Below are 16,616 nucleotides of genomic sequence, written 5' to 3'. Positions count from 1 at the left end.
TATGTTTTGGTTTTCATTACAAATTGCTGACCTGAATGCAACATAAGACTCCACATGTCCATTAGTGCAATCAGTGCTGCTTCTGATGACTCAACCCTCTGTTTTTAATCAAGTATCGACTCATCCCCGGGCTCGCCTTCACGCTCAAGGTCAGGTTCTGTCCTGATGAGTGGCGTTATTTCTACGACTGCGTTCGGGTTCACTGCAAGGTTAGTATCTGACAGTTTGAGCGCCACTGTGGTTTCTGTGCTTCTGTTTGGCTCAGGGTTTAATAGTGTTTGTTTTACATTTATTTTTTTTTAATTGTAAGCATTCAGTGGAAGCTGACAACTCTTTGAAACCTGAGAAAATGAATCTGACTTCGTCAGCACAGTTAAAAAAGGCATTGAGCACTGACTCTACAGGAGGTGACAAGAAAATGACCTGAGAATTAGTTTTTGAAGACAGAGAGAGAAAATGATTAAAAGTTAATAATAACAAAAAATTGAAAATGTTAGGATTTTTTTTTATTAGGTTTTCCTTTAAAGAACACTGAAAACAAACTGATACATATATGTCCACTAGACACAAAAGGAGATTAAAATAAATAAAAAAACAAATCAAAAAGCTGGGTGAAGATCCTACTTAAATGAAAGCAAAATCTTCACAAAAATGCATAATAATAATAATAATAATAATAATAATAATAATAAATAATAATAATAATAATAATAACAATTTTATTATTATATATATACATTTTTATTTTGATTTGATGTTTTTTTTGGGGCTAATTTTAGTAATTTGCTTGTAAGCCATAACATATAACTCTTCCCTTTTTTTGAATCATCAAAATCAATATATATCACTATCAATATATATCTTGCACTCCAACCATTCTTGTATATACTTTAATTCCATGGTTCTGTTTCTTGCATTGTTACACTGTTACTTGTGTTACTTGTTTTGTTTTGCACTGTAAGACTCGTACTTTTTATATTTTATATTTTATATTTGTATCTTCTATTTTATCTGTTTTCTTTTTCTATATTTATGTTGCACCAACCCACCAGAACAAATTCCTCGTATTGTGTTAACTATACCTGGCAATAAATCTTTTTCTGATTCTGATTCTGAAGAAAAAGAAAATTGAGCCAATTTGCTCAGGTTTCAAAGGGTTAATCTCAAATGTTTCTCAAAGGACTTTGCAAAGACTCTCCAATACTAAAAAGACTAAGTAAAAAAAAAAACACCATGTCTCTTTTGATGACACATTCCCGTGTTTACTTTGTGACCTGTCTTATCTGTATATCCTCTCTTTCGTGTTTTTTCTCTCTCTTGTTCATTCAACCCACCCACACCTTTCCTAAGGGGGAAGAGAACCTGTTAATTCCAGTTCATGCTTATCCTGTCATCGATGACCTGCACATCCCCTCTCATATCGACCTATCAGCCGTACCACTTGGACAAAGGTGTGTGTGTGTGTGCGTGTGTGTTTGAATCTTTGATGGAGTGCTTTTTGACCTCCCATCTGCCCGAGAGCTTGCCTGTCTCTTTGTATTCTTCTATACAGCCGACCATGCTTCCATTCACCTGTTGGTGTCAAATAAAAAGCAAATTTCTCATCTCTGCGTTTTTCCACCTGTCTGTAGTGTTTGCCGTGCTATTCCTCTGAGATGCAGCTGCCCCATTGACTTTGAGTTTCAGGTGGATGTCATTCAGCCCCACGAGGCCTTCTCCATCCATCCACTTACAGGTATGGATCACTGGAATATTTAATTTGACATCTTCCTGCCTTTTTATTGCAGTACACACAACTTCTACTGCATATTTAGTGTATTTTAGAGGTAACTTATCTTTATTTACTGTGGTTCGTTTCAGAATTTGCCTTTAAGTTAAAACGGATAAATAAAGTTGATTTTCCATTGATAGATCTCATTAAGTCTCAACAATCAGGAGAGCAGGTGCTGTGTTTCCTCAGAAACTAGCACCGCTGTTGTGTATTAAACAAGTCACGGCCAAGATGAAGGATGCCTCCCGTTTCCACACACTGACACTAAGCAGTATTCATGGTCTGGGAAGCATCATAACACATGGCGGAACCAAGCACTTAGGATGTGAGTTACAGCTGCGGTTTTAACTGCAGTGCAAACCTGGAATGAGAAGAAGAGATTCAAACTGGAAAATGCATTTCCTGCGGAACATGAGTGTGGATGCTTAAAGCTGAAATTAATTCAAAACCGTGGCTGAAAATAGACAACTATATTACAAATTGCCAGAAATACCTGAAAAACTGGCAAAAATGAAAGCCGAACGGCTTTAAACTTGAAGTAGCTACAAGTGAAACTGCAAGAGTGTCAAAGGAAGAAGTTGATGTTAACTGAGAAAGTTAAAAAGAAAAATGTTTTAAAGCTTAAGGCATAAAATGGGGGGGCATAAATGTTCTTGGATCCCATAACATTTGACACTTGAATGGTTTCTGTAGCTGAAAGTATGCAATGGTAGTAATCGATCAAAAAGAGTACACATAAGTACTACTAGTAGAAATAGTACCAGTAGTAGTAGTAGTAGTAGTTATAGTATTGGTAATTGAAGAAATAGCAGTACTTCTATTTCTACTAGGTGTAGTAGTAGTAGCATTATGTTAGAATATAAATCAAGGTTACTACGCTGCTTTTATTTTATTTTGTTGTGCAGCTACTTCTTGTGAACATGACGTGAGCGCCGTACTGCTCCCTGCATCGTGAAAATGAGAAAAAACTGATCAAACAGTAAAACACACCAGCAAAATCAAACAGTAAAACTAAGCAGCGCAGATCAAATAAAAATCACGACTTAACTGGAATGCAAGATCAATTCTTGCCGGCTGCCATCGTTTCACACGTACAAGTTCACATTACGTCACCCACCAGCTGGAGCGTTTATTGGTCAGGTTTTCTACCTTGTGAGCAAAAACATCCCTTTTTCATTTTTCTCTCATCATGTGGCACCAGTTTCAAAAGTATTTGCATTTTTCTACTGCAATGACATCCTATTTTTTTTTAAAAGACTGTCTCTCCAGCAGTGAAATACTTTGTTTAACTGTTCCAGCTCTTTATCTATTACTTTAAGCTAACTATAGTATATTAAACTGCCTTGCTAATTGCCTTGCTGCCTTGCTGTTGACACTCAGTGTCAACAGGCGGTGTTCAGGTGTAACATCTGGTGGCATTGCTTTCTGTGCGTTCAGCAAATTGTCAGTGACTAGCTGGTATAGTACTGCAGAGGAAGTCTCCTTGGTGGCGAATCACTGACCGAGGCAAACCAAATACATACGCAAACATACATTAATCCCTGATGTTGTCTCCTGTCTTTGCCAGGTGTGATACCAGCCAGCGGTGAAAAGGAGATCACTGTGACCTTTAGTCCTTACCAATATGAGACTTCTCAGGTCACCATCCAGCTGATCATCTCCCAGTTCAACACCAAACCCTACCTGTGCACCATCACTGGGAGCTGCGCCCCTCATCTGGCCCTCAGGTAATTAGACTAGTTAAGGAATTAAAAACTGCATCAAATCCAGATGAATTAAAAAATATATATATATATATATATATATGTGTGTGTGTCAGGGGGAGAGGTCAAGAGGCCAGAGGTTTATACAGACAGACCCCCTCTCAACCTGAAAAAAGAAAAATGAAGAAAAAAACAAACAAACCGAAACCCCTTAATAAGTTTGATAGAAAAAAACAATCGAAGATATATGACAACAAAGAGCAGAAAAAGTAACCAATCAGCCAATCAGTGAACATTAATACAATAAAAACAAAGAAGTACACAGAGCACAATATAAAGTGTAAAAAAGCATACATATATATATGTGTGATATGTGTGTGTGTATATATATATATATATATATATATGTATATATCTGAGAGACTACTACTGGTGTTATATGAATGAATCTGTGAATTAAACATAAAGAAATTGCGAAAGGATGATGGTATAGAGAAAGGTAAAAACATTTATTTATATATAAACACATATCTGATAAATATTTATGTCATATACAGACATCCTGATATTTATGTCATGTAATACTCCTCACTGCTAAAAATCTGTCTTCCTTTTAGTTTCACCACCGTCCATCGGACCATCTGCACGGTGCTTTACTTTAGTCTCCATTAGCAACAAAACATGATCGTATAAAATAACCAGAGCCTTTCTGTTCTCCTCTTGCTGTTCAGTTATGATGACAGCTCTCAGGTTGAATGTGCAAATTACCAAACAAGGTGATCCATTTTGGGGAACAAACATGCACCAAATTGCATTCAGAGAAAATGGGCTTCTGTGTTGATTAGAAGTCCCCATAGTTTTTTCAGCCAGTATGAAGCCTAATGTCTGACTCTGTTCCCATGAGAAAGAGGGTGCTATCCATCACACAGCAGCAGCTCCATCCAGCGCACTGTCTTGGCGTTATCTCGGCCGAAAGTTAATAATTCATGAAAATAGCTTGGTAGCTGCTGGTGCAGTAATATCAAGATGGATATGCCTCCCGATGGATGTTTAGCATATAAAACATTCCCCCTCTGTTTGTTGTTCCCCGCAGTGGAACCAAATAAAAGATGAGATATGTGCAATTGAAAGATTAAGGAATATTTGCAAGAGCCAGTGTTTCCAGCTAAAACCAACGCCAGGTGCCTGCTGGTTGCTTAGTGTCCCCTGCTGGACTTATCAGACGCACATAAAGGTTATTCTTAAAATAAACAGATGGTGACTATTTTAATATCTTTGCGTCTTTGTCACATTTTCCATCAATCTAATCAATTTAATGCCTTGCAATAAAACCTTAAATAAACCTAGTAAATTGTAGTGACGCTTGTAATGTTCAGCTCTTGTCGACACTGTGTCAGAGACGTGTTGAGTAGTGTTGGAATGTAACAAAGTACATTTACTGAAGTACTGTACTAAAGTATAAAACCTGAGGTACTTGTGCTTTACTTAAGTATTTTCTTTTCATGCTACATTGTACTTTTACTCCACTACATTTCAGAGTAAAATATTGTATCTTTTACTGCTACATTTATCTGAACGCTTTAGGAACTTTACAGAGTAAGATTTCTGCATAAAAACATGAAGAGTTTATAAAATATGACGTTTTGTAATAAATTAAATGACCATATAGTTTATGCAAGTTCAGCTGCAAAGATTAGTCGAGTAATCAATCAGTTGATTAACAGAAAATTAATTACCAACTCTTTTGATAAACATTTAAGTATTTTTTTAATTTATTCATTTATTTTATTTGTTGGTATATTTTTGAGTTTAGGAGTGTTTTTCTTTCTATTTTTTATGTCAGGTTTTGGGGATTTATTTTTCTTTCATTAAATAATTTTGAGTTTTAGGGTGTTGTTCTGTTTTTCAAAAATTTAATTTTGGGTGTTTTTTGTTGGGGGGGTTGTTTTTATACTTTAAAAAAACATTTTGAGTTTTTTGGGTGTGGGATTTTTTTTTCTAAGAATTTTCTGCGTTGGTACTTTTACTCCCATACTTACCGCACATTTGCCTTTTAATGCTTTTACTTAAGTAACATTTTCAGTGCAGAACTTTTACTTTACTTTACTTGTAACAGAGTATTTTTACAATGTGGTATTAGTACTTTTACTTCAGTAAAGGATCTGGTGTTGAGTCAAAAATGTGATTATTAAAAGCTATGGTTAGAGATGCTAATAATTCTATATTAAGATGTCTTTCAATTATTGTCCACCCCCATCTGCATACATAAAAATTTGACAGCCTTTGAAATGTAAAAATAATGAAAATTCAGTGTGGCTTCTGACCTCATTGTTCAGCCTCCCTGCCGCCCCCACACCCTTCAAGTCCAAAACATGTACAGTGGTGACCATATATCATTGTCTCAACACCCAATTTCGAGCCATTCTCTCTCTGCTATGAGAACTGATCCTGGACCTCTACACAAAAATGAACCAATTACTGCGCCCGCCACCTCCTCCCCACTGCTTCAGTTTTAACATCCACTGTTTGTTTGTTCAGATTTTTCTACCAGCGACCTGAAATTAATCACAAAAATGTCACTTACAGTCAAATTAGCGCTTTATGCTGAAGAATCTATTTTGGCCCTTATGAATGTGTGCAGTTCTGCCATCATTAAAGCAAGTTTTACTCTGTAAGGTGTACTTTTATGTGCATATTTTTCTGCATTATAGCGAGCTGGGAAGAAAGTCAGGTCATGGAGATGCAGTGACTGCAGAGTATAAAGGACCCTCACCTCCCACCCACGCACCGCCTCCAAGTAAAACCAAATACAGACCAACCAAGGAGGCTGACAAATCAAAGGTAGTGTGTGTGATTCAGTAACAGGGTAAGACTTTTTTCCTATTAACTTATGTGTCAAAAGGAAGGAGATTAAGAGGTTAATGAATTCATTCTTATGCTGAAAATAGTTCTGAGAGGCTCTCTCGCTCCAAAAAAGTAAAGGTCTTTGTGTAGGTGTGATGTAAGATGTGCTCAATTAATTTTCACTTTCCATTTTTGATGAATTAGTTAAGAGGAGAAAGAACCTAATTTTCTTTTAACAGCTTTTTTTTGTAGTACATGTCTTTTGCCCCCAATCTTATATGTGTTTCATTTGGGAACATTTTTAGTTTTGGTTCCACATTTGTCTTTGCTTTTGGTATCATCTATCAAATAATTGATACTTGGAGCACAACCGTCCATTCTCGCTTTCTTTCCTTCTAATTTCTTGCTTTTGTATCCTTACCTGTCCCCTAGACTTTGGGAGATATTTCTAGTGTCCAGCCTGGACTGAAGCCTCTGATAGATGTCTTCACCCCTGCAGGCGTGGCAAAGATGCTCATCAAAGACACAGACAAACTCAGCTCTAAAGACCTGAAGAAAGGTAGATGCCAACAAGTGATTTTACTATTTCATTGTTTTGTGTGTTTGTGTCCTATGAATTAATGTTGTATTAGTGCCCCGTTATTTTCTCCTTTACACAGCATCTCTCCTATCACGCTGCCATAAAGTAAATTGAATTTCATATTATACATTAAACATATTATGTCTCTGGTTTGTCATTTTGCCGGTATCTTCTTCTCTTCAGCCCTATGCTGTGGCAGCACGGCTGGTCAGCAAAACAGGCAGATGAAGGAGGCCCTCTTCATGAAAAAGGTCCAACAAAATATGACGGAGGAGCAAGCCAACCATGTCACATGGTAAGTTAAACTAAAATCTAACATTTTCATGGAAAAGTCCAGTTTGTAGGATTGAGAAGTGATGAGGTCGCAGAACTAAAACGTCTCCCATGTACCAAATGTGTTGGAGAGCTCAAAAATGTCCTATTTAGAGTCAGTGTTTGATTTGTCCATTTTGGGCAACTGTAGAAACATGGTGGACTCCCTGGAAGGGGACCAGTTTTGTATGTAGATATAAACGGCTCATTCTGTGGTAATGGAAACACGATTTAGGGTCTCAGGTGATTATGAACTGTTTTAGTTAAACTGTTATACACGATTTATGCCAATAGATGCTCCTTAATCCTGTGAATGACTGAATTGTTGTATTTGTGTTTTCTTGTACACTAACCAATGCTAAAACCCAAATTAAAAGCATATCAAGCACCACGTTTCTCACAAGCTTGATAGAAACTATCAGTGATTGTTTTTGCCCAATGTTGAAGACATTTTGTGGAGGAAATAGTCATTGACAAAAATAATGTATTGAAAACCTTACTTAAAAGGTTAAAGTTTTCCCACACTACAACAGAAATTCAAAAGTATTTGTAATTATATTAATTATATTCATGCATCCACAACTGGAAAGGCGTAGTAGGAGTTCAAATCATGAAGTAGAGTATATTAAGAGGAAACTAACAGGTACACAAAAGAAGATTTGTATTGTAATGAGTGTACCCTCATAAAAGGTCTAAAATCTTGCTTGCTAATATTTTCACATTTTTTTCCAGTAAATTGTTTTTTTTTTTCAAGATGACAACTTAATTAAAAATCTATATATTTCATTCAGGCTAGAACATCTCGGTAAGGACCCAGTGTCGGAGCGCAGCAGGAGGCAGACAGCAGAGGAGAGAGAGATCACACTGCATGAGTACATGGTAAGAGTCTGCCTATTGATATTCGCTACGCAGAGCAGTTTTGGAAGTCTGACACTGTCACCCCAACACCCTTATTCCATTATTATTATTATTATTATTAGTCTATGCCTGACTTCAGTTTGGGGGTAATCAGGCTCTGAGTTTGGGAACCACAACTTGAATCCTGTTTTTTGAGCCTTTATTTGTTTACATCTTTGCAAACAGGGTGTCCCAGGAATGAGTCCTAAATCCGTGAAATGAGTTTCTGTGTCAGCACTCGCACGTTTTCTGAATTGATTTTGGTTAGATGTCTGAAATAAGGTCTAACACAAGCTTAAGAGACGTACATGTTTTGTTCTTCGACACAAAAAACGTCAATAAATATCCTACTTGCCAACTTTAAAGCCGTTGCTAAGTGGCTAAATGTGACAACAGAACGTCATCGAGCCGAACCTCGCCAAACACGGCTTGTTGTGGTGGCGACGCTAAAACATGTGGCCATAGTATTGTTCATTTATTGGTTAGTTTTAGTCTAGCATTAGCTTTTTACTTACCTTGCACCTGTCTGCACTTTTGATATTTTCAATGGAGATTTTTATTTTAAAATTTCTAGATCATTCATTTTTTTTCCCTTTTTATCTTATCTCTTAACTCTTTTATTGTAAATATGTATCCTTAATCATGTTTTTTATTTATTTCTCTGTAAAGCACTTTGAATTGCCCTGTTTTGCGAAATGTGTAATATAAATGAAGCTGCCTTGCTTTGCCTACTTCTGGCAATTTAGGCATCAACAGTCCTGAAAGTGGTGTTCATTTATAAAGATTATCTTGCTGAACAAAACATGCAAGTCCCATAACTTCTGCATCCGCCTTCAGAAAAACTTCATCCCTGCGGTCCTCTGACTCTGTTGGCACCAGTGAAAGTATTCCGAATTAGAAGTCACCTCTTCCTGTTTGCATTGTACATACTACCAAGTCATTATTTTGATACAGACGAAACCCATAAGTTGTGCTCTTACGTGCTAAACTGTTCCCCTATGACTGACTTCTGGTCCTTGAGGGTCTGCATTCATTAACCCCTTGAAACCTGTGCAAGTTTGTTTGATTTCTTTCGAAAACATGGGGAGAAGGCAACAAGCAACTTAACAAAACATGGATCACAATCTTACCAAAAATTGACCTGATAAAGATGTTTGTCTATAATTATTGTTACTAGTAGATCAGATATTTCTGTGTTTGCTACAGTGGACCTTTTTACATCAGGCATTTAAGTTTGTTTTCCTTTTTCAACATGACATTTAGCAGATGTGTCGGCAGCTAATCACTTTTGCCAGACACCACATGCATACCGATGTCATAACATGGTTCAGTTGTAGCATTATGAGATCCACACTTTGATTTTCACCCCTTCATGCTGCCTCTGTGACTGATGTTATTGAGTCTCAGCCAGAGTAACATCAGGTTTGAAATATGTGTCTGTGTGTGTGTGTTTTTTTTTTTAGAAAAGTTATTTGAAGAGTTGACAGAACTCTCACAGACACTTAACAGCACTTCCTCCCCCGTCTCCTCTCCACCTGTTTATAATGCACACACACAGACGCGTCCTCTGCCATACACTCTGCGTTTACAGCCTCATATCACCTCACTTTGGTGTTTTATGGGAACCCTGTTGTTTATATGATAGGAAGAGCTAGTGTCTTCCTTTATATGTCCTCTTTGGGATTTTGACTGAAGGCCAGAACTTTAATAACTGAACAGAGGAGCCGTCCTCCTGTGTTTGCATTACAGCGATGGTTTACAGCTGTGTGACATTATCACTCCATCACGCTGTGTTGCTTAAGAGTGATTTAGTTGTTAGGCCAAGGATGGGGACAGTGACATTAAGTCTTTAAGACTTTTTCTTTTGTCAAATCAATTGTCAAATAATTCTGTGAGACCTTGATGTATATATCATCCCTATAAACAAATGACACCGTGCTCCTGAGGATTAGTAGTCATGGTTGCTTTTGTTTTGCACAATTAAGACATCCAGACTGTTGCCTCTTCAGTCAAACAATTTCGAGACGTTTTTACTATAAAGGATAAACATGTTGGATTTTTTTTCCATTGGCCTTGCAACATCTTTCATTGCCAGAACTTGCAGGGGTTTAGCAAAAATCAAAGAAACATCATCTACTTTTTGCCTTTGTGCTGTATTTACGGGGCGTGGCATCATCCCCGCACTTTTTTAGGGTAGTTCTGGACTCTTCCACTTTTTACAGTTAAAAAAATGTGTATCAAAAAAGTTAAAGACTTTGGAAAAGTGTTTGTGCTTTAAATGTTGTAGAAATTCACAAAGAGAATGAAGAATAGGGAAATGCAAATAAGTTGAAAACTATAAAGAATCTCAAAAATCTATATAAAATCTTTGAAAGTGGAAACAGTATCTAATACAGTGGGATTAAGAGTATCTGAAACATTAACTTGATGTTTATATGCAGAAAATACTTCAGTTATTGGCCCTTTTCCCATTCCTAGCATTCCTAGCAGCTAATGATTAATGAAAATGCCTCGAATATTCCTGTTTACACACAGCCGTTTATACTTTGATTAACTTACTCTGTCATGTTATTTATTAAGTCAAATGTAAAAAAAGTGAAATGGCTGGAGCCAAGGTTGGAATTGCTTCTAAAACACAGATAATACCGGCATATGCCGGATTTGGAATATTGAAGCGAAATATGCTGTTTTCATGACCCATATCATATTCAGAATAGTGTCATGTTTGGAGTAATAGTGCAAAGTTTCCTAATCAATGTGCCAACATACGACACGTCATGTTACCTTAAATAAAAATAACCCTGTATTTATTTATCTTTTAAAGATGTCTGTGTAAAATTTCTGCCTATGACCACTTTGTATTTAAAAGGCTCTTGTTTTATGATAAATACATATTTGGACATTCATATTAATTTGAGGTATCAGGGCAGGTATCAGGCCACTATTACTGCAAATTTGAACTAAATCCAAGAAATAAGTGAATAATTGTATATGGTTAAGTAGAACCCTCACTATCTCCGGGGTGGCTTTTATCAATTTCATTTCATATAAAATATTTTTTGTTACAACCATCATAAAGGTGACATATTACTTAATATTATAAAAAGATAATGTTATTGTGTATTGTTCTACCTCAGGTGTGGGTATCTGAAGAAATACAGCCCCCCCCCCATTTCATCATGCTCACTGACTTTTTTATGGTAGGTCAAAATGGGGGACGGAAGGCACAAGGAAGACTTTGCTGCTGGACTACCTAAACTTCCCTCCAGACGAGTGCTTTGTGAAGCAGGACAGGTAAAAATACTGTGGTGTGTTTACTAATCTCCCAGTTAGACTCAGAAGATTCACATTTCTTCTAGCTTCTGAGAAAGTTTCATGTCAACTCTTCACACCCAAATCTGAAACTGACATAAGTCAGCTGCAAAGTTTAAGCTCAATCATGTTTAGTTAATGCTTAAATGGTCCATATTTTGTCTTAGTGAATGTATGTTGAGTCTGTACAAAGTCATAACACATCTGAATGATTCATTCTTTTATTCGTTATTGGAAAAAAAGATTGCAGTGGTGTTAAATTAAATGAAGTTGCTGCTGTCTTTTGTCTTTTAAATAGCTGAGCGACCTCGTAAAATTTCACTTTATGTTCCTTTTCATATGCACTGAATGTAACAATGCTAAATGAGCATATGAAAGTCGGCAATAAATGTCTTTCAAACCTTTCCCAGGCCCATGAGGGAGCCCCATCCTTCCAGTTTTACACCAGTTTCCAGTGGGAGTTGAGACAAAGAGCCCTCACACTGTTCCAGCAGGCAGCACGCAAGGTACACGCATCCAAGTGCTGTACAGGCACTGAGGTACATGTACATGCATATGCTGAGATGCATGAATACATCACACGTTCTTCCCTCAGGAGAGGGCCAGTGTCCCCGCGCCCCTGTCCCTTTTGCTCAGCCATGTGGAAATTCCTCACATTGAATGTATAAAATCTTTACAGTCGATTTTTTCCGGGTACACTGAGTGCATTCCAGTAAAAGCAATCTGATATGGCCCCTAAAAGCCACAGGAGGGACATGTTTCTCTTTGCTCAGTGGCAAGTAAAATAACAGTCATTATTCTTGTGGAAAAGTTACAAAAACTTTAATTTGTTCTTTGTGTGTAACCGTGTCCATATGTGTGCTCCTGAGATTTAAAGAGGCGGATACGAATGACCTGAAACACCCGTATACTCTCCCTTCCAGATGGTGATCCGATGTCGCATGAACCGCAGACTGACCTGTTTGAAGACACTGTTCGAAGACAGTATGAAGAACTTGCCCCTGGCAAAGAGAGGTTTTGATTATCCTATAATCTCCTCATTCAGAAGTAATCTCATTATGCCATGTCAGTGAAGCATGCTTTAATTGAATTTATTCCTAGAGGTAAAACTGAAATCCCCTCTGGTTATGATGAGCTTCTTAGGACATGCATGCGTGCCTCAGGGACCGGGCTACTTATGCATTTATTCATACATCGAATGTTGCAACATTTCTTACTGACCTGAACTAATAATGATCTGCAGAGGTTTTCATCATGAACTGTCCCACCTTTTTCAGCTGAAGAGACGAGCTGTGATCTGAAGATTTTGCCAGACAAAGTCGTTCCGTTTGCTTTCCCCGTCTTCTCTGATGAAGACGACCCACTGGTGAGTACATTATGCACCTGGCTTACAAGTTGTTTGAAATATACTTAAAGACTGCAATCAGCAGCCTGTCGACACAACAGCTTAACCACTTCTCTACAAATCACTTTGTCTTCTTAAAATCTATTGAAATAAAATCCTAAAAGGGTTCCGACATACGGAAGATGAGACACCACTGAGAAGTGAGCGCTGCCAATAGTGCCGGACATGAAACAATTTTCATTCATTATTTCCCCTGAAAGATGTCTTTGATCTAACCGTGGAATCTAAAAGGAGGCTCAGTTTCCCGCCCTTTGATTAAATCTCATTTTCCCGATACCCCGCAGAGAACAGGCCTCAGTGTTCAATTGAACAAATAATGCCATTTGTCTCCTTGATTTTTCCAGGCTCGCAGTAATTTGGTCCCGGTGGCTGTGGATCCCATTGATTTGACTGTGACAACACATGTTCCTTTCTTCAAGCTGCAAGTAGGTATTTACTGCAGCACGCGGTCATCTGAACATCACGCTTATAAATAAACATACGTGCACCTGTGTCCATTGGTATCAACAGTATATTGATATATAGATGTTATATGGATTACAGAGGCCATTTTTCTGTCGACTTATTACTTTTGATATTTTAAGTACAGAAACATTAACTTAAAAGAACAGTTTACCCCAAATTAAAACGACATATTTTCCCTCTTACCTGTACTGCCATTTATAAATCTCGATTGTTTTGGTGTGAGTTTGCGAGTGTTGGAGATTTTAGCCATAGGGACATCTGCCTTCTCTTAAGCCCAGTTCAGACTAAAGATTTACGACAAGATGAGTCGAAATAAGCAACTAAGGTTGCAGCGATACACTGGTTTTAAGGTATCCCTTGATATGAAAGTTGACAGTTATCATACCATGTACATTTGCTTATCTTCAGCATTGGAAAAAATGTAACTAAATGGAGAATTTCAATTTCTTTTAGTTATTTTCAAAAGGGAAACTTTTTACACACATTCCCATTTAAAAAAATGGCTAAAAATCTCAAATATTTGTTCAATTAAAACTAACCCTTCGGTTTTCATTCTATTAAGGGTCATTTGTGAAACCGCAGTATTTTCTGTGAGATGGTTAAAGCAACTATACGAGCTGGTATATTGTCTATTCTAGTCAAGACTTCTGGATTTTTTCAGGCTTTTTGTAGCAGAATATAATTTGTAGCTTCATAAAAAAAACAAAAACAAAGCAGCCTGAGCAATGTGTGTGTTACATATGCGCACATACAGCGGCAGCATCAGCAGCGTCTCACCGCTCAACACAGACTCACCTAGAGGACGGATACCAGCAAACCTGTCAGCCGCAGAGATGTAAATGATGTCAATGAGACGGGCTCAGCGGGGACGGAGCGCTGTTGTCAGAAAATGCCACAGCAAGCAAACACAGCGTCTGCGGACAGTTCACAGACTTGGCCAGCAGACTTTACTAGCAGCCAGTTGGCTGTTGAAACAGGTGACGTTCTAAAACCAGGTGCTGGCAATTTGACAAGCTCAGTTTCAGGTGACACCATTAGCCGGCTTGAGTCGATTTAAGATTAGTGAGTCCACTATCTACATCTACTGCTAGATTACCTAGCATCACTAAACTGGCTAAATTTTCAGCTCAGCAGAGAAGAACACAATCATCTGGTGCTTTCACAAGCACGAGTCTCTCGTCCATCAGTAGGTGCACGCTCCCTTCTGCCAGGTGATACGGCTGTCCGGTGTAGTTCAGTAGGAAGAAAATATATGAATCTGAGGATTATCTTGAGTAATTGGGTCATGATTTCAAGAAAGAACACTCTGTAACATACACCAAAACAATCTAGATTAATAAATAGCGTATAACATTTTATACTTGTGACCTCATATTTTAGAGTCTTGCTTTACAATTAGTTTTGCTAAAATCTGTTTAAGTTTTTTCCACACTGTTCTGCAGAACAAAATTGTAGAGATGGAGCTCAAGTCAGCCTCTCTGTTTCTGTGTCCTGTTATTATAACCGCAGTATTTGTTGGTATTGTTTGTCACTGTAGGTTCCTCAGCACTATAAGCTGATGGGCTACCAGCCTGTGTCGGCCTGGGAGGCGTTTAACTCTTTTATCCCCCCTGCTCTGGCCAGACCACTTCGCACTGGAGCTCCGGTAACTACGCAGCACCTGGCCTGAAACATCCAGATCCAGCTCATACCAGAGAAATATATTTATTTACTAATCTGCTTCCATCTACCTACGTTTAACATTTGTCTCGCTGTGTTGTTGTCACTTTGTAGGACGAGCTCGGAGCCCAGTCCAAAGCATCGGAGGAGCGGCAGCATGAAAACAAAGAGGAGGATTTGGAGGCTCCCAGTCTCTCATTCAGCGCCCCCGAAGCTCTGCTCACACCTTTTCCAGCAAACCCACTCAGAATCTTTGTAAGGCCGTCATTCATCACTATGAATCTGAAATAGAACCTGTGTTTCTGTACATGATGCATATGACAGTATATTTAAACTACTATTGTTCCCGTATTTATCTCACTGTGTGTTTTTAGAACCCAGCTCCAGGCCTGCAGACGTACAAACCGACCCCTAAATACCTGGAGAGCGACCTGGAGTTCCACCTCTGTCCTCTGCCCAGGTAAACAACACACCAGTGAACACATGTTTATAGTGATATACTGTGAATCTTTGTTTTAGTGCATAAAAGTAAGAAAAGTATTCTCTGTGCTGACATTTGATGACGCCCTGACTACAGCCGGGTACTCAGACAGAAAGTGCTTTGTGTGCGCAGGTATCCGATCCCTGAGAGCAGAGGGACACACACCTCACACACCCAGAAGAAGTTCCTGAACCGCAAGGTAACTGCTTTAAAGAGACTTGGCAATTTGTGTGTGTGTTTGGGATGCTTGAAGCACTTGAAACAAGGAAAATTACAAAAACTATCATTGTTTTGATGATTTTCTATTATTTACAGAGACATTTTCTTTTGAAGGGTCTAATTATTGTAAAAATGCATTTTTGAAATGTGAGAAATCCCTGTCAGTCTGAAACAATCGTCTGATGCAGCTGTGGCTTCTCTTGTCTTTCCTGACAACAGGAAGTGATCCCAGGGCTCATGACGTGGAAGGATTTTGATTCGATTACCTCGAAGCATCTATCCAGCCAACCAGCTCTCCCCAGTGACTGTGCAGTACGCAGGTAGGTCAGAACTAAACATTATCCCTCTTATTCACTGAACAAGGCAGTAAGAGCCTGGAGACTGACAGCAGCCTCCCAGAAGTTAAAACACAGTGTATACTGATGAAAAAACACTAGTATATGTTTACACTACTTGTTTATGAAGTGTTGTTCACTTCCACTGTCCATATCTCTCCAGTCCATGGAGGAATTTGAACTTGGGGCCGTGTGGTCGCATCACTTCATCATAGCTTGAGAGTACCAAGTGGGGAGGGTGCATCTCACCGATGTTTTTCACAGGGTTCCTGCTGATTCTTAAAAAGTCTTAAAGGCATTTAATTAATTAATTTAAAAAAAGGCCTTAAATGTAATTACATTGATTTAAATTCATCTTTAAAAAGTCTTTAAAATGCTCTGGCATGGGAAGTAGGATTTCATTTTATGTTATTTTTTTCCCGACGTTGCATTGTAAAATCTAAAAGGTAGTATCTGTAATTTTTGTTAAATTATTTAATAAATTCTTTTTCTTAAACTTCACGTCATAATGGGAATCCAAACAGTGGAATGTCACATGCAGAGTGAGAAACACTAAATCGCCAAGGAAACCATCCAAAAATGCCAGATGCTTCCTACCTCTGCTGCTTAACCAAATAGCAACTTTTATGTTAA

The 16,616-nt window shown here is 38.1% G+C and overlaps 1 protein-coding gene across 3 annotated transcripts in view; it reads left to right on the top strand.

Annotated features, from left to right (window-relative positions):
• Positions 1–16,616, top strand: part of cfap221 (cilia and flagella associated protein 221) — a 31,594-nt gene that overhangs the window by 8,495 nt on the left and 6,483 nt on the right. For 2 of the 3 annotated variants that reach the window (XM_042513265.1, XM_042513267.1), the window contains 18 exons: positions 114–209; positions 1,351–1,451; positions 1,632–1,735; positions 3,339–3,498; positions 6,186–6,315; positions 6,751–6,877; positions 7,082–7,193; positions 8,002–8,089; positions 11,312–11,401; positions 11,830–11,958; positions 12,343–12,433; positions 12,697–12,785; positions 13,169–13,249; positions 14,827–14,934; positions 15,063–15,203; positions 15,323–15,408; positions 15,562–15,628; positions 15,868–15,968. In XM_042513265.1, the coding sequence (XP_042369199.1) occupies positions 114–209; positions 1,351–1,451; positions 1,632–1,735; positions 3,339–3,498; positions 6,186–6,315; positions 6,751–6,877; positions 7,082–7,193; positions 8,002–8,089; positions 11,312–11,401; positions 11,830–11,958; positions 12,343–12,433; positions 12,697–12,785; positions 13,169–13,249; positions 14,827–14,934; positions 15,063–15,203; positions 15,323–15,408; positions 15,562–15,628; positions 15,868–15,968 (1,901 nt within the window). The remainder of the gene's footprint in view (positions 1–113; positions 210–1,350; positions 1,452–1,631; positions 1,736–3,338; positions 3,499–6,185; positions 6,316–6,750; positions 6,878–7,081; positions 7,194–8,001; positions 8,090–11,311; positions 11,402–11,829; positions 11,959–12,342; positions 12,434–12,696; positions 12,786–13,168; positions 13,250–14,826; positions 14,935–15,062; positions 15,204–15,322; positions 15,409–15,561; positions 15,629–15,867; positions 15,969–16,616) is intronic. The other variant, XM_042513268.1, reaches the window with a different exon arrangement.

The sequence above is a fragment of the Plectropomus leopardus genome, chromosome 24 (genome assembly GCF_008729295.1).
Source record: "Plectropomus leopardus isolate mb chromosome 24, YSFRI_Pleo_2.0, whole genome shotgun sequence".
In the NCBI taxonomy this organism is placed as follows: domain Eukaryota; kingdom Metazoa; phylum Chordata; class Actinopteri; order Perciformes; family Serranidae; genus Plectropomus; species Plectropomus leopardus.
This window is presented reverse-complemented; position numbering and strand designations above follow the sequence as displayed.